At 37.5% G+C, this 25530-nt stretch overlaps 1 protein-coding gene across 2 annotated transcripts in view; it reads left to right on the top strand.

The window, feature by feature from the left end:
- Positions 1-25530, top strand: part of MDFIC2 (MyoD family inhibitor domain containing 2) — a 117175-nt gene that overhangs the window by 63805 nt on the left and 27840 nt on the right. The window contains exon 3 of one of the 2 annotated variants that reach the window (XM_030940467.1): positions 9594-9632. The exons of the other annotated variant lie outside the window; for it this stretch is intronic. Within the exon in view, the coding sequence (XP_030796327.1) occupies positions 9594-9632 (39 nt within the window). The remainder of the gene's footprint in view (positions 1-9593; positions 9633-25530) is intronic. 2 annotated transcript variants of the gene reach the window in all.

Genomic DNA, 25530 nt, shown 5'->3' with positions numbered 1-25530 from the left:
ACTAATTCATATAATAGATAATATATATTATATGATAAAGAATACATATGAAGTGCTCAAGAGCACAGTTAACTTTCTATAATACAGCTTTCCTCGTGGGCTTTGAAAAAATTATTCACTAACTCTCTCCATCTCCAGAAGACTCATCATCAGCCATTCAGAACTCCTCTGTTTTCATCCTTGTAAGAAATACTGCCAGAGAAACACTGCCTATAACTTACTGATAGGAGGGTGTCAAATTTCACCCTGCATATCCTGAAGAATATCTCAAAATAGAAATAAAACCAAAGAGGAAAAACTACCATTATGTCTGAAAAAAGAGGGAAGTCATCCAAAGTTAGAAAAAAGAAGAAAAATCAATCCAATGGCCAAGAATAAATTCATTCAAACAACATACCATGTGCTTGGTACTATGATTGGCATTCAGGAAAATAAACTAAAGAAAGAAAAGTAACTATCCTTCATGGTAGTCATGGAAACAGATAGGCGACCACTCACTGATTATTATGATATGCCCTGAGCCTTGTATTGTTCATGAATATTCCATCCAGAACCTATAATTATGGATTATTGAAAAAAGAGTCATGTCTAAATATAATATTATTTCTATTCTGTGAAGAAGAAAACGTATTTACAAATATTTAAGATGGTAGGGTTATTTTAAGGGTGACAAAAAATAAAGTTCTATTGGTTTTTTTTCCCTCTAAAAATGTTTTTTATCCCAATGATAGTCTACTTTGTAAAGAATACACAAAGCCTTCCTTTCATAGTTTGGATTGCCAGATTAAATACAGAGTGCCCACAATTTTTTTAGTATTGTGTCCCACATATTGCTATATAAATGTAGGTTGTTGTCAACAACCCCTTAAATATGTTTCAGTTATCAAGATTGTTCCTCGTATTTCAATGGAACATCCTTATACTATCAACTGATTCGTTATTTAACTGAACTTCAAATTAAATTGCGCATCTCGTGTTTTTATTTGACAAGTCTGATAACCCTGTGTATAGTGATGCCCATCCAATGATCACACTCCCCACTTTGAGTTCACTCTATGTTTTTTCAGTGGACCAGTGGATTGAACAATGATGAGATACCAAGCAGCATGCTTGGTCTTGTGTTTACAACAGCAATGTTGTTCAAGCATTTAGACTTAGACAGTTTCTTTCCAGCTTATGTTCAAACTGCTTCTGACATGTTGCTCAAGTAACGAAGTGTGACCTTTATCCTTTCCTCCTGGTGAACAAAACAGAAATTTTCTAAGGAGATAAAAATATCAAAAATTAAAAATGGTGATGTACTATTCCAAGAATCTTAAGGCTGTCAATACTTTATGCTTTTAAATAGTTGCTATGGTTCACCCCAGAAGCATCTGCATATATCTGTGGGTTTTTTTTTTTTTATGGTGTGTAGTGAACTTTGATATCTTTTGGGGATAAAAGAACTCTCTATCTGTCTATCTGCATATATATATTTAACAATGCAAGTTATTATATAAATGTAGACTGTTGTCAATTTCAGTTCCCTACCATATCAAAAGAACAAAGCGGGCAGGAAGAGCAAGAGTATGATCTAATATGCCTACGCTAATAACAAAGCCAGTGTCCTAAATTGGCAATGGCAGCCCTCTTCTGCGGAGATTGTTTTTAACACCATCAGTAGACATTCAAAAGAATTGGATGGTGACAGGAAGAGCACATTTTAAATTGTCAACCTTCATGATGTCCTTTTGAAGAATAGCAATTACATAACTCAGGGAGCTTTATTTTGCATTTGAATATATATATATATATATATACACACACACACACACACACACAAAGCAGTGTGCAAAAATGTTATGCAAGAATCCATATTCTGAATTCTTTGTAGAAATTAAAGTTACTTATTTTTTACTATAATACCGTTTCCCTTTATTACCCAGTTACTAGTTAAGGTTGGCATCAATATTAAGTAAGTAGTACAGAATTAAAACTGCTTTCTATTTAAGTTATTAACAAATTCATTTAAAGAGGCCATCGACCATATGCTATTTCTTAATCATATTCAAATTCGAGTTTGTGATTTTCCAAGAATCATGTACTTTTTAACTCTACATAGCATTAAAACATTAAGAGTTTGTTAATAGTCTAATATTTTGTTAAAGTTTTAAGTTGTTTTCTCTTAGGCAATGAGAGAGGAAAATGCTATCCAAAAGTAATTTTATATCACCAAAATTTCATTTGGTTTTTTTCTAATTCTCATCTTCTTTTGAAATAATTTTAGAAAAAAAAATCTTTTAAAAATGCAGACTTAACGCCAAGAGAAACGCATTGCAAGCACCCTAAATAGTTAATGTATTTTCTAAATGAATGATTTAAAATAGCTATTAAAGGAGAGGAAATGAGCTTAGGTTTCTAGTAATGACTTCTCCTCTTCAAAATGAAATCTGTAAATCCCTGATTGCAATTCCAAATCCCCTAAGGACCAGCAGTTCTGGGACCAGGGCTCACTGGCTTTATGTCTAATAGCACCAGATAAGTAGTATGATTTTTATATATATAATTTGGGGGAATATTCAGAATTTATAGTCCTGAAGACAATTTATGAATGAATTTCCTTTTTAAAGTACATTATTCTAAAAATCAACTTTTCCACCCAAATTGTAAGCAGAGCACATAGGAACGTGAGAGGCATGGATATATACATAGAGACATATGTGTATGTATTTATATATGCATGCACACACATGCACAAAATATAAGTACCATTTTATTCATAAGAGCATAATGATTCAGCCTGTGATTGTTAATAAAAATGCATTTCTAACCATCAAATTTGAGTCTATTATTCTAAGTTAATTGCATTTGCCCTAAAGAGACTTACAGCTGGCTGTCAGCCTGTTTGTGTCAGTTTCATTTTATTCATCAGTCAATCTTGTCTCTTCTTCTTTTTACATCCCATGTATTGATCAAATAGATTTGTTAGTCTACTCCACAGCTTTCACAGCATTAAAAAATTAAAAATAATCTTGATATTATCATCAGATGCATTTGATTACTTCATTCATTTACATGTTATTTTAATTGATATTTTGGTTGCAAATAGAATGCCCTTTTGACAGGCCCATAAGACTGCCATTAAATATAATAGATGTAACTCGCTCAAAGAGGCATTGAGAAAATATTAAACATGAAAAAGTCTACACTGCAGTGGTCGGCAGCGTTTCAGCTTTTCACTTGGAACAGAGAATACTCATCATGGTAAACATTAGTTCCTTACTGGAGTGCATTACAGAGTAAGGAAGCATCTTGTTAAAATTGGTCCTCAGCAATTATTAGGTGGTGAAGTGGATTAAAGAAATAATGGGCACCTTGTTCCCATTTGAGCCAAAGAAAAACAGTGGGGGAAACCGAAGAGCAGGGAGGTTAGGCTAGGAAAGTAGTTAAGGTGGAAAGTCTGTGAAGAATTAGAATCTTCCATATGTGAGTCAAGTTGCGTAGAGGGGAGATGAAAGGCATCACAGGGTGAGGAGATAATTAGCAGATCAGAAGCAAAGCAGTTAAAAGGTGACCCTTACCTCCTCTGTTACTCAGTCTAGGAAACTATAGACAATTATTACAGTATTTTCTCCAGGGATGTGTGATACAGTTCCTCCACGTGTCCTCCAAGACACAAAGCTCTCTCAGAATTGTCATTGTATTGCTTGAGTTCAGTGCTTTTTATGGAAATTCCTTTACATCATGCCAGCCTTGTCTTTCAACCTTGCTTTAGATCAGTGATCCCCAACTGAGGGTGATTTCACTCCCCAGGGGACATTAGGAATACCTGGAGACATTGGAGAAGCTGCTGCTGACATCAAGTGGGCAGAGGCCAGGGACGCTGCCACCCAACCCAGAATGCATAGCACAGCCCCCCACGACAAAGAATTCTCCAGTCCAAAATGACGATAGTGCAGAAATTAAGAAACCTTGCTTTAGATGTGTGGCTGAAATACACTTAAAGCCAAAAAACGAAAACTACATCACAGTTCAGCAGCAGCACAGTGAGTGGGATTTAAGCAGCTCTGAAAGACAGAGAGCAGTGCAGCTGCTGCACACAGAATTTCACACTGGCCTATTAAATAATACAATTCATTACCTAGACCCCAGGAACAGTTGAGCCAAATACAACCCCAATTTTAAGGAAAACAAAGAAAAATGAAAATTATTGCTTGATAGAAGACATTTCAAAGGCCTCCAAGACAAACCAGCTGAAAAATCCCCAATGAAAAGACTCAGCAAGAAAATTGTGTCACAGCCCCTAATCCTCAACAGACCTTAACAAGATGTTCATGAGCCAAACACTCTTGTCTGCAGAAGACAAAAGGCACAGGAAACAATATAGTCTAGAGAAGGATTATCGTTAAGAGGCAGGAGAAAGATAAAACAGATTCCTCAACCTTACAATTAGAACTCCTAAAAAGAATAACCAGAAATGTGCTAAAAACCATGTCACAAAACGGTTATATCGTTCTGCTCTTGGGAAATTAGTATTTAGGTTAGGCCTGGGGCAATTTTTAAAGCCTTTTTTTGATGGTTGTTTTTTACCCACCTGCCTAGACACCCCTGCCACCAAACCCCTCCCTGGCACAGATGGCCAAGACATTTGCTTTTTCAAATACTCCATATTTCCACAGCCACCCACCAGACAAAAATTAGATTACCAATGCTTGTGTAAACTTTCCAAGCTCTGACACAATAAGATTCCAGGAAATGTACATGCACAGCTAAAAGCAGCATTATACATAATGCACTGTAATTCCAACAGACAAGTTGCTATCTTCGATAGATATACACATTTTTCATGCCAAACACATGAACGTCAATACATTTTTCTCAAGTTAAAATGGAAACCATTTAACAGATATAATGGGCACAATGAATTTCATTTTGCATTACTAATGCAGCAGAGAAGGAGGGAAGTTTTGGAAAGGATTGCGGTGAGGCCAAGAACAACAGGAAACAACTTAGAAGCTATCACGCTTGTCCAAGTAATTGCCCCAAAGCATGGTCATGGGACCTGTGCGCCACTGAGATTTCATATTCTCAATTATCTAGTTCCACAAAAACAAATTTTCTACAAATCGGAAAAAAAGTTTAAAAACTGACAAAATCGTAGCTGTGTTTTTGCAAAAAGATCAAGAGGATGTCACTATGTGTTTTTCCCACCATTTCCAAAGAGATGTTATCAGAGCCAACTTGATTTTAGGGGAGATTAATTGTAGGCATATGAATGAAATGATGTGTCATATAAAAAAGATTGGAAAGATACTCCAGAAGCTCAATCCCCAGCCTCTGCTTTTACCCGTAGAAATACATATCCTCCAAGACTCCTTTTCATCCCTATTATACATGTGTCACGATAGCAGTACACATCATTGGCCCTTACCCTTATGAGGAAATTGTCTCTAGTCTTTCTGGCATCAAAGATAGTGTAGTCAGCCATTGCACACAGAAGAACTGTGTTAGTGACACCTACTAGGATAAGATAATAAACTCTAATTGCCTAAACAAATGTTATTATACAGTTTAGAATGAAACTTTTGAGCACAGGTTATTGGAATCAGGCAAATGTTGGCTATAAGCCCATCTCTACTACTTACACACTGTGTGAGCTTGAACAAATTACTTCATCAGAGTTTCGGTTTCTCCATTTGTAAAATAGGTATAATATTTTCAACATTAATGGTTTTTAGGAAGGATTAAATGGACTCATGTGTGTAAGCCATTAGGTACCTTAGTAGCCACAATGTTTAGGAACAGCAGGACATGATTGAACACTCTGGCCCTACTTGGTTAAAGCCCTTGCTTCCACCACTTCCTGACTCTGTGAACTTGGGTCAGGTACTTGGTGTCATTAAATTTCAACTTCCTTACCTCTAAAATGAGAAAAATACTAACAACAATAGCTTTAGCAATGTTATGGGGATTCAAGTGTGATAATAGAAATAAAGGGCTTAACAATTCCTACCACATATCCCATTACATTTTAGCCCTAATAATTCTTTTCATCATATTTTCAAATGAGATATAAACGTCTTTAGTGTTAGGCATCAAAATGACTGGTGAAAACATCTCAAAATACGAATGCATATACAAAGACAGACTTTGAAAGAAAACAATTGGAGAAGCATAGCACATTCTTCATTATGTTTATCATGAGTTCCAGCAATAATTTGCCTTTCTTTGATTTTATGTTTGCCTCTAGTATATAAAGACACACCTCTAAAGAGTGAAGTTTTAAAGTAGAAATATGGCAATATTTATGAAGATCCGTTCTAGCAATTCTTCCAAAATACCTCAACTCCCAGGAAGTGATAAATTTTTTGGCCTATATGTCATTTTTGGTACCCCATCCATGTACAGAAGTCAGTGTCACCACAGTCACGTCACAGGCTAAAAACACTGACAGCAAATTGGTTACAAGGTGTAAAAAATGATGGACACAAAAAAATGAATATCCTTGACTGTGAAAGGCCAAGATGAGCTAGTAAGCTATTAACTTGGCTCATTTATCAAATGATGAATCAACTTTTATGAGAAATATTCAGTGTTTTCAAACTGCTTATCAAGTATCCTAATTCTGTCATCTTATGGGTCTATATTATTGAAATTTTCAGAACACTGCTTAATATCTTAATTATTAAATTACAGTGATGTGCCCCAGAGTATGAAAATAACTCAAACTTGTGGCTTGTTTCTGTCTTCTTGTGCAGAATAAACTAGGGGGTTCTGAAGTGCACCATGTTTAGCCAGGTAAAAATAAACCAGATTGGTACTATAGTCCATAGTAGGAAGATAAAGAAATTAAGTACTTATAATTGATGCTACAGGAATGAAAGAATTCACACTTTCTTAGTGCTATTATTTCAGACAGTCTGGTGTCAGAATTAAAAGCCAACCAGTGCATCTGTTTATATTGCCAAGGATTTTCACAGTAAGAAGGGCTAGGAAACACATATTTTTTAATTAGGGTCCAAATTCCAAAGAACACCAAAAAATAGTATGTCAAAAATATATGTTTTTATGATTTTTATTGTCCAATGTCTAAACAAAGACAAAAAACCACATAGCTCACTTCTCCTTCACAAACACAAGTGGAGAGATTAAAAAGTAATTCTGTTGCTTTCGCCACAGACTTTTTTGTTGTTGTTATTCTGCTTGTTTCTGGCTTAGCTACTGCTTTTTCCCCCCAAGATGAAATAATATAGGAAAAGCTGATGAAGGAAACTTCATTCACATAGAAAGTTCACCAGGATGGCTCTGTTACCAAGCCTTAAAAGTTGAATTACAAAGGTTATCTAAAATGACCATTTTATACTTTAAAATACATCTCTTATTTTAAAATTTACATTAACTCCTTGCTTATCTTGCGCTTCTAGTTAAAGAAATGTCCTGTGTAAAATCCATACTGATGTATTGAACGTTGAAGCACTCAAAACTATCATTAACCTATTTTTACTTCTCATCAGCAAAATTAGAAAATTAGATATTTTCTTCAATTTCAAAGCTTACTCCTTTGGTCAGTGAAAGAAAAAGAATACACATACACAGAAGTAATATTTTGTCCACAAGAGTAAATAGACTTCATTGTCTCATTTATTTATTCAACAAATGTTCATTGATGATCTATCTGCCAGACACTGGACTCACTATTGGGAAATACTGAGTTGAACGAGACATCACTGTATTTAGCATATAATCATAATATAGGACGATATGATCTCCTACAGGAAAAATACAGGGTGCTGGGAAAGCACTTACCAGGAGAAAAATGATGAAACAGACTTGAGAGATGATCGGCCCTCATTCCCTTTATTTGACCAAGGAGGAAACTGAGGTATAGAAAAGTTAAGCTTCAGAATCACAGAGCTCTTTAGTGAAAGTGAAACTAGAATTTATGTCTCCAAATTCAAATTTTATACTCTCTTTATAGCAATGTACTCCCTAGAAAGTGATTGCCTTTGTTTTCCTCCAAAACAATAATGATCAAACCATGAACTTCAAGACAGTTGACTAAAGTTGGAAATGTTCTCTTCGGGAACAGAGTCGATATCCAACCTAATTGCATAACATCCTGAATGGTGGAGAAGTGTTGAGAACTCAGACAGCTGGGGTCTAATCTTGCATTTCTATACCTAACAGCTAGGGTAAGACTAATCCTTGGGCAAGAATGAAACTCTGAAAATCATTTGCTTTTTTAAAACAATCTTTCAAATCAGGATAACAATATCTACAAGATACAGGTAAATTTCATGACATAGTTGAACTGAGTAGGTACTCAACACAACATACGTAAATTCCTAGCCCCACTTCTCACTATTGCAAATTGAATAGAACTGACGAAAGACCAGTTCAGCAGAAACCACATCTCAGTTTCTTTATTCCTTTCCATTCATTTTAGCATAAGATTCAGCCTCCAATTTTAAGCCATTTTTGTAGATCATTTTTGGCATACCTTCACAAAATTAAACATTTCCACTCTGTGAATATTTTGGGAGTTAGAAAGCAGAGATTAAACAATTAGATTTAGAGAATTTAATCAGCATGCATCCTCTAAAAAGAGATGGGAAGAAAATAGAGTCAGAAGAAATATATAAAATTAATTAAACCTCCTATGCAATTCTGTGAGTCTCTTTCCATTACAGGTCATAGAAACCTAACCAGTTTAGATAAAGAGGGAATTTGTAGACTCACATATCTAGGATGTCCAGATGGAGACAAGCTTAAGGAGCAACTAAATATGGAGATCCAAACAATAGATTTGGAATTTTTCCGTGTGGCTAAAGTGCCCTGCCTTTACCTTCTTTTCTTGGGCCCCTTTTTGGGGTTTATTCTCAGATAGACTTTTTTGTTTTTTCTTTTTTGAGAGAAGTTCTCACTCTCATCCAGGCTGGAGTGCAGTGGTGTGATCATGGCTCACTGCAGCCTTCACCACCCAGGCTTAGTAGATCTCCTACATCTGCTTTCCAAGTAGTTGAGACCACAGGCATGCATCACCATACCTGGTTATTTATTTATTTATTTATTTATTTATTTATTTATTTATTTATGTAGAGATATGATTTCTACATGTTGCCAAGCTAGTCTTGAACTCCTGGGCTCAAATGATCCTCTTGCCTCGGCCTTCCCAAAATGTTGTAATTACAGGTGTGAGCCACCATGCCCAGCCTCAGATAGACTTTTTACACATTGCAGAAAAAATGGCTTGTGTCTATCCAAAGCCCAAATAGTGTTTACACCTTATATCAAAGGAGAGAACTGTTACTCCCAGTATGCTAATTTCAAGTCTCAGGGAACACCTGGATTGGTACTATGTGAGTCTCATAACCATCCTAGAACAAGCTGCTGTGGCTAGGAGATGGAGGACTCTGGCTATCATATAGTCTGCGTGAGGAGCAGGATAGGGCAAGCCAATTCCACTCAAGGGGTAAGGAATAGGTTCTTCACTGTAAAGTAGAGTTCTCTTTCCTGAAAAAGGGATCCTGGACAGGCAAAAAAAAAAAAAAAAAAAAAAAAAAAAAAAAAAAAAAGGATAACACTCAATTAGTTTCTTTTCCCTTCTCTTTTAGGATTATCCACACCAATTCTAAATCCTCTTGGAGATCCTGGTAAGTTCATCCTCCTTTCCTTGTGGTAGCTTCCTATAGTGACTAACGGGCACTTTCGGTGCAATATTTAAGGAAAAATACTCCGCCTTTGTCCGTGCCCACAATATGGCTGCCATGGCACCAGCATACAAATCATAACACATGCACATTATTCAAAGCTCATTGGAGTATGTTTCACCTTGGAGGTGCTTATAATCTGTGTGTGTATACATATTAGATAAGAAAAGGTTAGCAATCATTTCCTTATTTAGGCAATACACGGATTCCAAGTTTACTGTATGTAGGACACTAGGTTTAGCTCTGTGGGAGTATAAAATCCTTAGTGTCTGTCCTTGAATGATTAAGGAAGAAGAGTAAGAGGTGTAAGACATCACTTTTAGCATAACACGATGGACAGCACATGGAGTTAACATTTGAGCTGAGTTTTGGAGGATAAGTAGAAGTTTCACTGAAAGGAATAGGAAAAGAACGGCGTGCACAAAGAGGTCAAGATAGAAAAGTTTGAAATGTGCTTTTTTATTTGGTTAAGAGATCACACATATGAGAGGGATGGGAAATAAACATAGCAAGGTAGTGTTTAAGCATTCATTAATAGAGGTCTGTCCATGCTGTGGTGTATCCACACTGGAGAATATGATGCAGTAATTCTTTAGATGAGGAAGATCTAAATGAGCACACCTTCAGGATATACTAATAACGGGGAAAAATATAGCTTCCTATTAATAAATACAGCTTGGCCCCATTTACATTAAGTAAAAATCAAATATGCAAATGTTCGTGAATGTATGCAAAAGATCTGGAAAGCTTTATCCCAAACTGATCATAGGAACCAAATAAATTTGTCAAAGAGCAGTGAGAATGGGGAAAGCTGCAGTAATGAAGTGGAGATGTTGCCTTGACATTGATACATCTGTATTGCTTAAGCTATGATTTTTCACAATAGAAACTTACCTACATGTTACTTGCTTAATAAAGAAATATTTTTTACATAAATGAAAGTTTTCTGCTAGGCATGGTGACTGTTACCTGGAATCCTAACACCTTGGGAGGCTGAGGCAGGGAGGACAACTTGAGGCTAGGACTTTGAGACCAGCCTGGGCGACATACCAAGACCCCATTCCTACAAAAAATGTTTTAATTAGCCAGGCATGGTGGCATGCACCTGTGATCCCAGCTACTCAGGAGGCAGAGACAGGAGGATTGCTTGAACCCAGGAGGTCGAGACTGCAGTGAGCCATGATTGTGCCACTGCACTCCAGCCTGGGTGACAGAGCAAGACCCTGCCTCAAAAAAAAAGTTTTCTAGTAAAATAAGGGTCAATTTACAGGCCCCAGAAGGAGTGTGGACTTAAAAAAATTAATATTATAATTATTTTTGGTTGCAATGTGGAGGTTGCTAAAACATTAAGGTTTACACATTAGTAAGAAGAACGTGTTGGCCGGGCGCGGTGACTCAAGCCTGTAATCCTAGCACTTTGGGAGGCTGAGATGGGCAGATCGCGAGGTCAGAAGATCGAGACCATCCTGGCTAACATGGTGAAACCCCGTCTCTACTAAAAAAAAAAAAAATACAAAAATCTAGCCGGGCGAGGTGGCGGGCGCTTGTAGTCCCAGCTACTCGGGAGGCTGAGGCAGGAGAATGGCATGAATCCAGGAAGCGGAGCTTGCAGTGAGCTGAGATCCGGCCACAGCACTCCAGCCTGGGCAACAGAGCGAGACTCCGTCTCAAAAAAAAAAAAAAAAAAGAAGAAGAAGAACGTGTTGCAAGTGGGAATATTTTAAGGCTAATAAACAATAGGCAGGTAGAACTCTTTAGAGGTCATTCCAAATATATATGTATAATAAAATACATAAAATATACAATAAGTGAATACATATGAGTGAATAATACAGATTAAGGGGAGACAATCATTCTTTTTTAAGTATTGGGAGTTAAGGTCTCAAAGTAATGTCTTTGGGAAAGTTCTTTTGGGAACTGTCTAAAAGACAACACGTTTGGATCTGTAGATCACAAGGGGCCAAGTTGATTTTAGTTTGGATTTAGCAGTCATCTATGCGAAGGAGATAGTTCAAGAATGAATAAGGTCAACAGATCATTAGGGAATAAGTTAGATTAGCAAGGGAAAGAGTGAAGAGAGCTAAAGCCAATGTCTTGGGAAAGATTATTCATTAAGAGAAGTAGAATAATGCATTTGCTCATTCATTCTCCGCTAATATTTTTCAAGTACCTGTGACAAATCCTGTGCAGGTTTTGAAGACAGAATCACGATGGTGGGAAAAATGGCATGGTGACTGCCCATGGGAAGCTTACGTCCATTGAACCACTAATATGCACATTTAATGAGCATGTATTGTCTTTGCTATGGCATTTAAGTAGCACATCAGCCTTTGAAATAATGCTATAATTATTTTCTTTCTATGGATACAGAAATGAGGCTTAGTGATGAGGGACAATTTGTCCTAAGTCATACAGCAATAAATTGTCAATGGCCTGATTCGAATGCCAACTTTGTCTGCCACTAGAACCCTTACACATTGTGCAACCTAACATATTCAACAGTGGCCAGCAAAAGGGTCATAGAGAAACCTCTAAAATAGGAGGAAAACCAGGATTCTACATTAAAGAAGACAAGGACAGAGTCATGAGCCTGACTGACCATGTGTCAAGGATGGGAACTGATTAAAGATCATTGATTTGGTGATAAGAGCCATGTATCCATGTGTTTAATATTCATTCAACGATCATTTATTAAGCCCCTAGCATGTATTATCACATGAGCTTTGAAAGGTCAGTTTAATTCACGGGAAGACAGAAGCCAATTGTGAGGGATTAAGGAGTGAGTGGGTGATGAAACAGTATGTATTAAGGGCTACCTGGAGGAATTTGACAATAGAAAAAAATAGTGCACCTAGGATTTATAGGCTCTGGTTCACCTAAGCATGCATCCAGAGGAAGGAACCAATCAGTAGAGTAAGACTGAGGATGCAAAGAAAGAGGATGATGGTTGATAAAGACACATCTTCTGTGGATGGTAAAAGAGACAGGGATGTAAACCCCTCATGCAAAGGTTCACCTTTAAAAGACAGAGGGCCCCTTCTTCTCCTATAGAGGATGGATAAAAAGGAATAAAGATATTCTGCAGCAAAGTGCAATTGTAGGAAACTGTGCTGATAAAATCTCTTTGGGACAGAGGTTCTCAAGCCTGGCTACACATTAGAATCATCTTCACAGTTGCTAAAAATTGTGATGCCCAGACTGCACTCCAGACCAAATAAATCAGGAAACTGTGAGGTTTCTTCAGGCTGAAGATGTCCAAGGCAGGGTTTAAAGAGTGACAGGCAAGACTTGAATAAGTGAGGAGAAGAGGAGGCATTCCATGTGATGACAACTTAAGCAGCACCAATTAAAAAATTAATTTGCTTAAAACAAAGGAAGCAAGGAAGAAGTGAGGGATGAAATAGAAAAGCTGGTCTGTGAGTAGCTCACAAAGATTTCAAATTGCTGCAAAGTAGATGTATGTGTGCCCTATTGCTTGTGACCATAGCTCTATTAAGCACCAGAAACTTTTTTTTTTTTTTGAGCCAGGGTCTGACTTTGTCACCCAGGCTGGAGTACAGTGGCACAATCATGGGTCACTGCAGCCTCGACTTCCCAAGCTCAAGTGATCCTCCTACCTCAGCCTCCCAAGTAGCTGTGACTACAGGTGCATGCCACCATGCCTGGCTGATTTTTCTATTTTTTGTAGAGATAGGGTTTTTCTATGTTTCCCAGGCTGGTCTCAAACTCCTGGGCTCAAGAAATCCACCTACCTCAGCCTCCCAAAGTACTAGGATTACAGGCATGAGCCACTGTGCCTAGCCTAGCACTGGAATTTTATCAGTACTGTTTACTTTTTATCCCCAAACCTCATCAGAGTGCCTAGCATATAGTAGATGTTCAATAAACATGAGTTGAATAAATAGCTTAATAAATAAACAAATGTATTTTTTAGGTGTCAACCCAGCCCTCTCTTTAAGTGTCTAGAATACTTGAAAAGTGGAATTGTCTCATACCCAAACCCAAGTCATTCATTATAAGTTCTTGTCCACATCCCACTCAGATATTTCTAGGTCTCATTAGCTATGACTCCAGTCTTTTTATTCTTAATGTATCAGATTTTTATTAAAGTTTGTCAAAAATGAGAAAACAATAGGGAAGGCACACATCTATCATATGACTCAGCATTTTACTCCTAGGATTTTAGCCAATAGAAATATCCACACAAAAACTTGCACAGGAATTTTCATAGCAGCTTTATTTGTAACAGCCAACAACTGAAAACAATACAAATATCCTTCAGTTGGGTGGATAGACAAACTGAATTAAGGTATATTCGTGCAACTGAATATTACTCAGCTAAAAAAATTGTTTAGATATGCAACAATCTGAATAACTTTCAAAATAATTATGCTCTGTGAAATCTTGACCAAAAAAAGGTACAAACTGAGTGATTCAGTTTACATGAAATTTTAGAAGTTGAGTCAATCTATAGTAAGAGGAATGGGTTGGAGGTTGCCTACTAAAGGAAGTGGGGGGATGGATGGATTACAAAAGGACATAGGGAAACTCTGGCGGAGGGTGTGATAGAAATGTTTGTTGTTTTGATTTGGCTTCATGGTGCACACATATGTCAAAAGTCATCGAATGCTATGCTTTAAAGGCTTGTCAATTGTTGTATGTAATATATCTTAAATCTATAAAAAAGTTTTAAACAGCAAACAATGAAAAGGGAAGTTTTATCATCAAAATGTCAGCTGGCAAATGATTTAAAATGAGATATTAGATATCTGTAATGTGAACTGTGTCACTTGCTTATTGTCACTGGCCATTATTCCACGCTGAAATCTTGCTCCTGTCATCTTGCTGCACTCCTATCTCCCTCAAACATCGACAGTGCCACCCACTTCACAGATTTCAGCTTGTATCTTTTACAGAGCAGTTTAACTAAGACTCTTTCCTACACCAGGGTTTTGGGAGACCTCACTTTTAGCACCCAAACTCTGAGACTCTGTTGCCCAGGCTGGAATGCAGTGGCACGATCTCGGCTCACTGCAAACTCTGCCTCCCAGGTTTAAGCGATTCTTGTGCCTCAGCCTCCCAAGTAGCTGCGACCACAGGCACATGCCACCAGGTCCAGCTAATTTTTGTATTTTCAGTAGAGACTGGTTTTCACCATGTTAGCCAGGCTGGTCTTGAACTTCTGGCCTCAAGCAATCCGCCTCCCTCGGCCTCCCAAAGTGCTGAGATTACAAGTGTGAACCCCCACGCCTAGCATAGGGCTTCAAACTTTCACAAGCACTTATGATTTTAGAAATGGTGAGCTTTTCTCCTTCTCTCTGTACAAAGGAGAGAATCACCCTGGAAAGACAAGCAAAAAATCTCCAACCCAGCAAGAAGTCAGTCCCTGTGCGGGAATAAACATTTATTATTGGTAAAAACAATACATATTTACATTATTATTGTGAATAATTACCTCTCTTGCTGCGGGGTTTCAGGATTGATGTCTTCATCCTAACCACTTTGAGAGTCTGAGGCGGGCTGATCACGAGCTCAGGAGATTGAGACCGTCCTGGCCAACATGGTGAAACCCTGTCTCTATTAAAAATACAAAAATTAGCCGGGCGTGGTGGCGGGCGCCTGTAATCCCAGCTGCTTGGGAGGCTGAGGCAGGAGAATCGCTTGAACCTGGGAGTCGGAGGTTGCAGTGAGCCAAGATCACCACTGCACTCCAGCCTGGTGACAGAGTGAGACTCTGTCTCAAAAAAAAAAAAAAACAAGTAACATCATCATTGTGTTCAGCCTCATGAGTGGAGGCGTGAATATTGTGGGCATTCGACTCACGTGCACTGATCATGAGGATACAGGTTGAAGACGAGACACTTGCTGAGATTCTCTACCTTATAATAACAGTAGTAATGATAGCTACTTGGTGTGTCCAAAGCTGTTTAAAAGCATTAACATTTCACATGGTGCACATCCTCACAGAGCAGATCAATATTTATTCTTCCAAGTGTGTCGAGTGTATGGTTGGGGTACCTCGAGGTGAAAACATCACAGTGCCAGTGTCACCATGTCAGCCTCAGCACTTGGAAAGCACATCTTCCAGTTCATTATGTCAGAATAACAAAGTGACCCTCAGCAGTTGAATATACTTATTAATGGCTAAGGGGAAGAAGGGTGGAAGGAGCAGACAACGATGCTTTGGGGGCTTCCAACACTAAACAACTGTCCAGAATACACGACTGTTATTTGGTGTAGCATCAGCTCTGGAAAGGAAAGACAGACACACATGCACACACACACACCTGCACACATCACAGCAGGCCTATTTAGTATCTTCCAGATGAGAATTTATTTTTGTGACTTCTAGTCCAAGTAATTTCATTGCCACCTAATTAGTAGGGGCAAGGGGACAGCAGTGGGACTTCCTTTTGTCCCCTTTCTTCTCTCCTTGTATCTCTGTTTGTCTTTGTGTGTGTGTCTTTCTTCCCCTCTCTCTCTCTCTCCTTAGCGTGTGTTTCTCTGATTAAGCAAATCAGCCTTAATTGGTCACTAACCAGGGAAGGACACCCCAGCCTGCTCACCAAGCCCATTAAGGGGTAATCATCCAGCACAACTAACAAGTCACTCAGACCAGAATTTTGGAAGTTGGCTCTTTTGTTCTGTCAGTTTGAAGAGTACGGCGGCACGTGTGATGCAATTTAGAAGGGAGCTCTTTTAGAGCTTTCACTCAGGAAGGCATCGGGAGCTCTGGGGGTAGAGCTTAGCTCAGAAAAAGAGAAAAAAACGCAAGTTTGCGTTGACAGCTTGATCCCAGAGAGAGATGGCGGGCTGCTTGTCTAGCAGGTCCTCTGGGTGGGAAAAGGCAGGGGCAGGAGCGTCGTCTTAAGCGAACGTGTGCCGCCAACGTTAAAGGAACAATTCCCTTCCTTATACATGGCTAGCTGTTTGCTGCTGCTGTTTCCTTCAATAAAACCTCTTTGCACTTGCTGATTGGAGCCTGTCAGGCAATGTTTTTCACGTACATGTACGAAAATGCCCTTGTGTGTTTTTAATACATTTACAGTTGATAACAATAGAGCTGTTTTGTCAGGAATGGTAGAAAAGTATTTGTTGCAAATGCAGAGCAATGGTAAGACAACGGTATTCCAGGGCTGCTAGGCCCTGGAGGGTCAGTGCAGCATCCTGGAGCAGGGAATCACTGCAAAATGGGATTAGGTTGTGGTCTTGTCATCCAAATTGAGAAGTGCAAATTTGCCTTTTCAATAGAGCTGGGTTTGTTAAGATTCTCTTTTCTGACTTGGGAGGAAGATAGTAACACAGCAGGTGTGGCGTGGGCATGAACATCCTTAGATTTGAAGACATATTTGGACCTTGGTCTCACCATGAAGCGTTGCCTTTAAAACTCAAGGAGGGTGAAGGCATGGGATGAATTCTTCCACAGACAAACCACCACTTACAGAAGAATCCACCAAAGAAACCTAGAATTGATTATCAAATTACCATTTGCTGTCATAGCAGCTCAACTATTTTTGCTGTTGTTAAATGAAACCAGTTATTAAATAATAAACAATAAGTAGACAACTTCTGCCAGCCAATTTCAAGAAAGAGTTCCATTATTCAAACATCTATTTGGCTGGGATTGAAAACCTGTATATATATATGTGTGTGTGTGTGTGTGTGTGTGTGTGTGTGTGTGTGTGTGTGATTCATCTCAAATTTGTCTAATGTAACAATAATTTCATAGACATTTTGAGAACCAAGTAAAAGTCCTAGTGGTCAAAAAATAAGCATTTGACACCAGCCCACAAATACATACAGATTTTTATGAAAGGATATCCTGGTGAAAAAAATTTCTATTGCTGTGCAGTGAAATTTCATGTCAGTGAAATGAATCTCCTACGTCTGCCTACAGAATGAAGGGAACTGCACTGGGTGGTGTTAAACTATGTTTACTTTCTTAAAAGGGCATTCGTTGTCCAATGTAAATTATGGTATCTACCAGTAAGAGACAATGTGCTGTTAAATGGATGGCTCTTGTGTCTGACAGCATGGATTCCAATTTCGGCCTGACTGTTTTTAATTCTGTAAGCTTAAGTAAATATTTCCAACTTCCTGAGCTCAATTTCTTAACCATTTTAATGGGGATGGCAGCAATAGCATTTAAGACATAGCATTTTTAATATGATAAAATTAGATAATAATATATTATATTTTGTACAAATCTTAGAATTCAATAAATATTAAATATTTGTATCATTATAATTCCATAATAAATACCCCAAAATATTCTTGATTAATTCACATATAAGTTGTATTCCAAATTAACATGTTATTAGCTAGGCTGATTGACAGTAGCTGTTACAAATAGTGACCCCCAAATTTTAGTATCCGAATTTAATAAAAGTGAATTCTTAGCCACCAAAAGCTCAATGCGGATAGATATCCCTGGGTTGCTTTCCATCATGTGGTGACTCAGGGATCCAGGCTTTTTCTATTTTGTGTCTCTGTCATTTTCAGGGGGCTCCTCCGAGTTGTCTACCGTATTTTCTGTTTTCAGCTGGCCAATAAGTAGAGAATAAAATGTGGAGAATCATATGATATATTTTAGGGGCCAAACATGCAAGGGAGATACATCATTTCTGCCCATGTCCCTTCGGCCAGAACTATTTGTATGTCCTGCTGAGATGCAAGAAAACAGGAAAAATATAATTTAACCGTGTGCCCAGAAAGAGGAAGCAAGTTCTGCTATGTAGCATCTAGCCAGTCTGTGTCACCAACATAGATCTTTATGAGCTAAAGAGAGGGTAATTAAAATGATCTTCTTTAGCCATATTTGAAGGATTGGATATACCAATATATGCAAATAAGGAGCATCTGAATACAGAATATTCCTAATTATATGCACGGACATGGTTGCCCACTAAATTCTTTCACACACTCACCCTCCTCAGCTATCTCTGGAATTTTCTCCTGCTTCCTGATCATTCATCCCCTGACCCCTTTTCTCTTCTTACATGTGTAAGATGCTGATAACTAAAAATCGTAGTAAAGTTTACAGAAAGTGTTATGCTTTTGATAAAAGAGAAGGTACATCCTTTCTATTCTTCCTGAAATTTCAGTTATTGGTTCATCTTCTCTGGGAAGACCTCGTTAGCTGTGGAGGCTAAGTGGGGTGCCCTGCATTGGTATCCCATTAGCCTCTGTTGTAGCATTTATTACAGGGTATTCTCAGTGTTTCTTCGCTGGACTCTACTCTTGGACTAGCAGCTATTTGAAAGCTAACTTATGCCTTTTAGCTGAGTTTCTCCTCATGTACTACAGTGTCTGCCACATAATAGACACTTGGTAGCATTAGCTAAAGGAATTAAGGAATTTTGAGGTGTAACCCAGCTATCCATCTTAATAGGTAGAGAAAAGGAGAGTACAAATGAAACTTGATTGTTGTTAGTAAAAAAAAAAATGATTCATGAAAAAAATTAATGAGAAGAACATACATTTTCCTTCATCAAATACAAAACTGTTATTTTGTTTTCAATTTTTAACATTTAGCCCCATACCAAAAAAAAAAAAGTAAGAAAACTTACATGTTTCACCAGGTTCCAGTAAGTTGACTCTGAAATATTTTCCTTTCATTTACTTAATCTAGAAATTAGAAAAAAGACAAACAACTTAGAAAAATTACATCGGGGTCCTTTTCCCAAAACTGTGCTACATTAAAATACAGAGTCTATTTCTGAATCTCTATCAGTGAAGCATTATTTTTTTTGGCAGCCTAACGTCAGTCATAAGACAACAATTTCTTCTGAGAGGAAAGAAAAGCTATCCTGAAGATGAGTTACCTGTCAAATTAAACTTTGATTAAAGAAAATATTTTTTGGTTAATATTTTCAATTCATAGTGAAACATAAAATATATAATATAGTGTTATGTTTTCTTCAGCATCTTGGCATGCTTGCAATGCTTTAGTAGATAGTATAGTGGATATTAGCTCTAACATGCCTTTCTTGATAACAAAACCTCTAAAAATTAAGGATAGTAAAGACAACAGTTAGCACCTTTTTCAGTTCTAAATGTTGAACTATTTAGTACATGTTATTTTAACAATAGAAGTGACCTATTTAATCTGATATCATTAAGATTCTCTTTTGCACATTATTTATATTGCTTGTTTATTATATTAATATTATTTTACTATATTATCATTATTATTTATTATATTATACCTACTAAGAATGTTAGACTCTTTACCTATTAAGTTTGCTTTAGCAGAAGCAGTGCACCTTGGTAGTTAAAAGCTCATGCTCTTTTCTGGAATCAGACTTCCTGTGTTCAAATTCCAGCTCTGCCACTTACTACTATCTGCATTTATAATTCACAATTTGTATTACCTTTCTATGCCTCAGCCTCCTCACTTGTAAAACATGGAAGGTAATAGTGCTTATCCCATGGAGTTATTGGGAGAATTATCAGAGCTTATTCATTGAAAGCCTCAGAACACTATCTGGCATCTCAAAAGCCTGTAGAAATAGTTAAGTACTATTATTAGGTTGGTGCAAAAGTAATTGCAGTTTCAGTGGCAAAAACCTAATACCTTTTGAAAGAGTAATCTATGTTCAACTTTCCACTTTCTTATTTTTTATTTCCTTCATTCAGCCCCCTCACTTTGTCTTCTAGCCTTGTCCCTCTATCGAAATTGTTCTAGCAAAAGTCTCCAATGACCTCCATATTGCCAAAGTCAGTGGTCTGTTTTTCCCGTCAAAGTATACTTGCCTTCTTTGCAGCACTTCATATTTTGAATCACATTGTTTTCTTGACATATTCTCATCTCTTGAGTAAGAAGAAGTGGTATGGAAAAAACAAGAACAAACTAGAGAGACTGTTATCACAGTTGTCCAGGAAAATATAGTATAAGGAGGAGACTATAATAGGTTTGGAGATTAATTTAAAAGAGAACAGTGAGATGAGAATGACTAGAATCCAGTCTATTTCCTTTCTAATTCATCCTCCATCATGGCATTTCTAAGACAAAAATATCATCTTGTTGTATTCCTGCTTTAACCTGTATTTCAGGTATCTTACACAGGTGTTAAGGGAACTTGGATATAATTTGTGTGCTGGGGAATGAAGGAATCTATATCATATGTCTGCATATGGTGCATTTTCCCAGGAAAAAAGATGCATGTATTTTTTTGAGGTCCATCCCCTGTCATTCAAGAGCCACTTCTCCAGTGCCTCTCTGTTGTCTATAGGCTGAAATAAAAATAATCTATGGGTAAAGATCAAAAGCTTCATCAGAATTCCTACCAGTACCTCTTCTCTCCTTTCCCATCCCCACTTCTTACCATGCTCTGCTAAGCACTATTTTTTTACACTTCCATATTCTACAAACTTTTTCTTCTCTTCTGAATATCCTTGCTTTTAATTGCCACCTGGAAATTGAACACTAATTTTTTCTTTTTTTAAGACAGAGTCTCGCTCTGTTGCCCAGGCTGGAGTGCAGTGGCACAATATTGGCTCACTGCAACCTCCTCCTCACAGGCTCAAGCAATTCTCCTGCCTCAGCCTCCTGAGAAGCTGGGATTACAGGCACACCCCACCATACCTGGCTAATTTTGTATCTTTAATAGAGACAGGATTTCACCATGTTGGCAAGACTGGTCTCGAACTCCTGACCTCAGGTAATATGCATGCCTCGGCCTCCCAAAGTGCTGGAATTGCAGGCATGAGCCACTGCTCCTGGCCTTGAACACTAATTTTTAAAGATCCAGTGAAAATTTCATCTCCTCTGAGACACGCTTCTGCATATTATACCCAACAGAACAGGAAATTCCTGGGCTTTGCATCCACAAAGTTGTGTGTGTGCCTCTGTTATATGGCTCATCATATGCTATTAAAATGACCTGAGTGCCTCTCACACATGGAAGAGTGAATTCTGAAGGCAGGGGCCAGGTCTTACTCATCTTTATATATCTGCCAGTGCAGTTTATATTGCCTGGTACTTTACGAACATTCATAAATGTTTATAGAATGAGTGAAGGAAATGCTGATTACTGTCCTGTTTCAAAATTTATCTATTAGGTGGGGATGTCGTATGTGTTTTCTGAGGGATGTAATCCACTGTTGTCTTTTATTTTTTTAAGTGAATGCTGATTAATCCATCCTGGAAAATACCTACCATACTCTTCAATATAGAGAGGAATTAAAAAATTAAGGCAATATGTCTCATCCTCTCTACATTGTTAATGATGTAAGCATCATCAAAAGACCACTTGGTAGATGGCGAGGGAACAAAGATTTGATAACATAATTCTTAAGCCCTCAGAGGCCAGAACTCTTTCCACTAGCAACGTTTGTCTAAACAAAGCTCATTATAACATTATTTTAACAATGGCACCACCATGTATCTTTAACTGACAAATGACATTATTTTAAAATACATAAATCTTAAGTGTTTTTGTTCTTATCACCAAACTATAGTTCTATTTTATTGTTTCATCTTGGGGGTATTCAAGAAACACTAAACTGCTTTTGATCTAGAAGAGAAACAGTGTTTCTTGTGAAGGTGTTCAGAGAACTTGGAATTAGGCATGCTTCTGGCATCTTCACTTTTACAGAGAAAAGGATTTTGAAGCAGGGAGAATATAAACAGTATACACTGACTCTTGACACACTGTTGCTTTCTTAAACTAGAATAATAAAAATTTGCAAATGAACAAAAGAGTGGGAGGTAGATATCTGATTTACAATGTTTTTGAGATAAAGAACACTATAAAAAAAGATCAATGTGAATAATAAAGCATTGTTAACTGAGTCATGACATTTCTATTCTAGCGACTTGAACGGCAGAACTCTGCAAATGAGCACCTTGTGCCACTTTCCAAGTGGGAGGACGACATATAATTATAATTCTCACACTGACGAGAATTCAAGAAAATCTGGGGAAAAGTTTATTGAAAAACATATTGACATATTAGTATTATAAATTTCTCTTATTAAACCAAAAAATAAAATTTCTTTTGTGGACTAGTTCATCATGGCACAAAAGGTGTTTCATGAAAGGATGTCCCTGCTTTGAAAATTCCTTTCTTATATTGAGAAAGATCTACCGTGTATTTATTCTGTAACTTTCCAGCACCCAAGATGTAGTAGAGAAATATATTTTCCAAACACTTTTAACCTCCATTGTCTTGAGTACACCTATCAACATTGTCATGTCACCTATCCAAAATCCTCATGAAAACCTTGTATTTAGTCAAAACTAATGAATCTGTTTCACCACACTTTGAAAAAGTAAAAGAGGATATAATATTATGTTTTCACTTAACATACATTTTCAGCCATCTCCTTTCTTTGTTGGATGGGTGAGGTGGTGGGGGAATTGCAAAAATTACAGTGATATTATCAACTGCAGTGTTTTAATAGAGCGCAGAACTGGAAATAGCATTTTGCCGAGTGCAATGGTTAAATGAATTTAATAAAAAACAAGGGTGAATTTTCTCCTGATATTTAACTCCACTGGTCTCAGAGGGTGGATTCCCAAGTATTGCAGGAAGCTCTCTAACTGAACCCATTACTGCCTCTGGCACTTGAGAAGCCAAAGGGGCAGTTGTAAAGTCAGACACTTAGTGAGCATTGTGGAAATTATAGTGTTGTGTTAAATGTATCCTCTGCAGGGTGCTTTCCTATCTTCAGAGAACACACTCATTAAGTGCTGCCAACAAGAGAATGAAGCGCTTTTCTTTACAAAAAGGGCCACCTTTTATAGAACATCTGGAGCCCATCCAAAGGGCTTCTAGAATAGGTAGGAGAACATAATGAAATAAAGCAGCTCAGCCATGGAAGTTTGTAACATCTGCTGCAGCACGGAGTCATCTCTCCAAACGTATTGGATTTATCCACCATTGCAGTGTGCTTGGAGGATTGAGGAAGAGTGCAACATGCTGGGTTCATGTAGAAACCTTGGCTGGGACTTAGAATCAGCCTACTTATAAACCGAGAAGAAAATATATTTTGGCTATTTACCAAAGTCTATGAATCCAGTTTCATCCACATTCAATTATTTTCCCTCCGCTTGTTAGTGATAAAGATACACACAGGGATTTGGGTTTTACACTAACCTGGTGTTTGTTACAATATCTACTGTGATAATGAATAGAGATTAAGATACATGGGGAAATATATAAAGACTGCAGATAACTGCAGTCTTGTATATTTCCAATAGAGAGAACATATCAGGTTATAGTCAAGAAAGAAAGAAAACCAAAAGGGTGGGGGAAGAGGACAGTACAAAAGTTAGATTGATGAAACAGAGTAAGAGAAAGAGCACAATAAGGGGAGAAAAAAAGATTAAAAGAGTGGCTAAAAGCAAACTCACCTCTGAGAAAAACTATTAAAAGAAATCCAAAGCAGCTAACGTTCATTTGTATGTGAATTAAATTGATTGCATGCAACCAGCTTGGAATTGACCTGGTCCTGTTCTAAGGATGCTCTTAAAACTGGGAAATATGTTGGGAAAAGAAATTTTTCAGACTTAAGTTTTGGGAATGAACCTGTGACAAAGCACCAGGAAATAGCCTGTAAGACTCGTTGTGTCTGCCCAAAGGACAATAATTTGTCAATAGATTTCTCATTTTCGGTGGGGGAGACAACTTCAGCTTTTCTGAATTGAGGCACTGCACTAGTTTCCTTGAAATCTAGAAGAGTAACTTTTGCTCAGAAAGGAAAAAATGGAATCATTTTTAATTCTATCTCATTTTCTTAAACATATGTAGGCTCAAAATACTGGATATGAATGTTTATATCAGTGTTCTGCACTCATCTCAGTTGATTTTTAAGGAATCTGTGCAGAGATAGGTGGTGGTAAGAGATAGGGCTTGGGAGTCAGAAAAAAAATTGAGTTGAGTCTTGACTGTGTGACCTTGGCTAAATAACTTCATCTCTCTGAGTTTTAATTGCTTTGTGGCTCACAAATAAGAGCACAATAAGGGAAAACCTAGACAAAAAGTGTCACTTTCACGTGTTAGCATCCTGTTACAAATAGACATAAAGGATAGCATAGAACAATGACAATCATCAGAAACAGGTGTCAGAGGGTTGACCATAAGACTTGCCACGTTTTCCATGACTCTTTGTTTAATATAATGTATCTGAAATTTGAAGCCTGAGCCTAACTCATACTCACAGAACTCATACTCACAGAATCAGACATTCTGAGAGTATAACATAGCAATATGTGTTTCAACAAGCACTACAGGTCCTGATATATAAATTATGGTATACCATTTGGGCTTACCAAGCTGATCACCTGAAAAGGCATTCCTGTCAGAGTGACCTTGACAATAGCAAATGATATTCCTTTAAAACATCAGCAGTATCTTCTAATGACTTATGGAGCTCTTGTAGGGAGGAAGTACTCTTGCCAGCCTACCACAATTATTGAATAGGAGTCACCTGGTATATTTACCCTGGTTTCTATCACCAAGAGACAACTTTGTACAAAGTATGACTGGCTCACTTCAGGTTTGAATAGTCCATTAGCTAAGTGGTAAGAACGTCTGAGTAACCTAGGAGGCCCTATGGTTCCATCTTAAATATGATTCCTTTAGAATTTCTGTTACTGTTTTCAACCTTTTGAGTCTCTTCGAATTTATTCAGAATTCAATTTAAGTGAGATTAGCCCAAATCAGATCTAGCATAAGTAAAGAATTGCTTTACTGAAAACCAACCTATCCAAAGTAGTAACTTGTAAGTACATAGACACAAACAAATCCATAAATATCAATTATTAAAATAGGTTTAAAATGCATACTTTTCTATAACTCATTTGACAAAAATAAAAATGCCAATGAGCTCTTAG

The sequence above is a fragment of the Rhinopithecus roxellana genome, chromosome 1 (assembly GCF_007565055.1).
Source record: "Rhinopithecus roxellana isolate Shanxi Qingling chromosome 1, ASM756505v1, whole genome shotgun sequence".
Taxonomy (NCBI): Eukaryota; Metazoa; Chordata; class Mammalia; order Primates; family Cercopithecidae; genus Rhinopithecus; species Rhinopithecus roxellana.
Note: the sequence above shows the minus strand (reverse complement) of the source record. Positions and strands in the feature narration are given on the sequence as shown.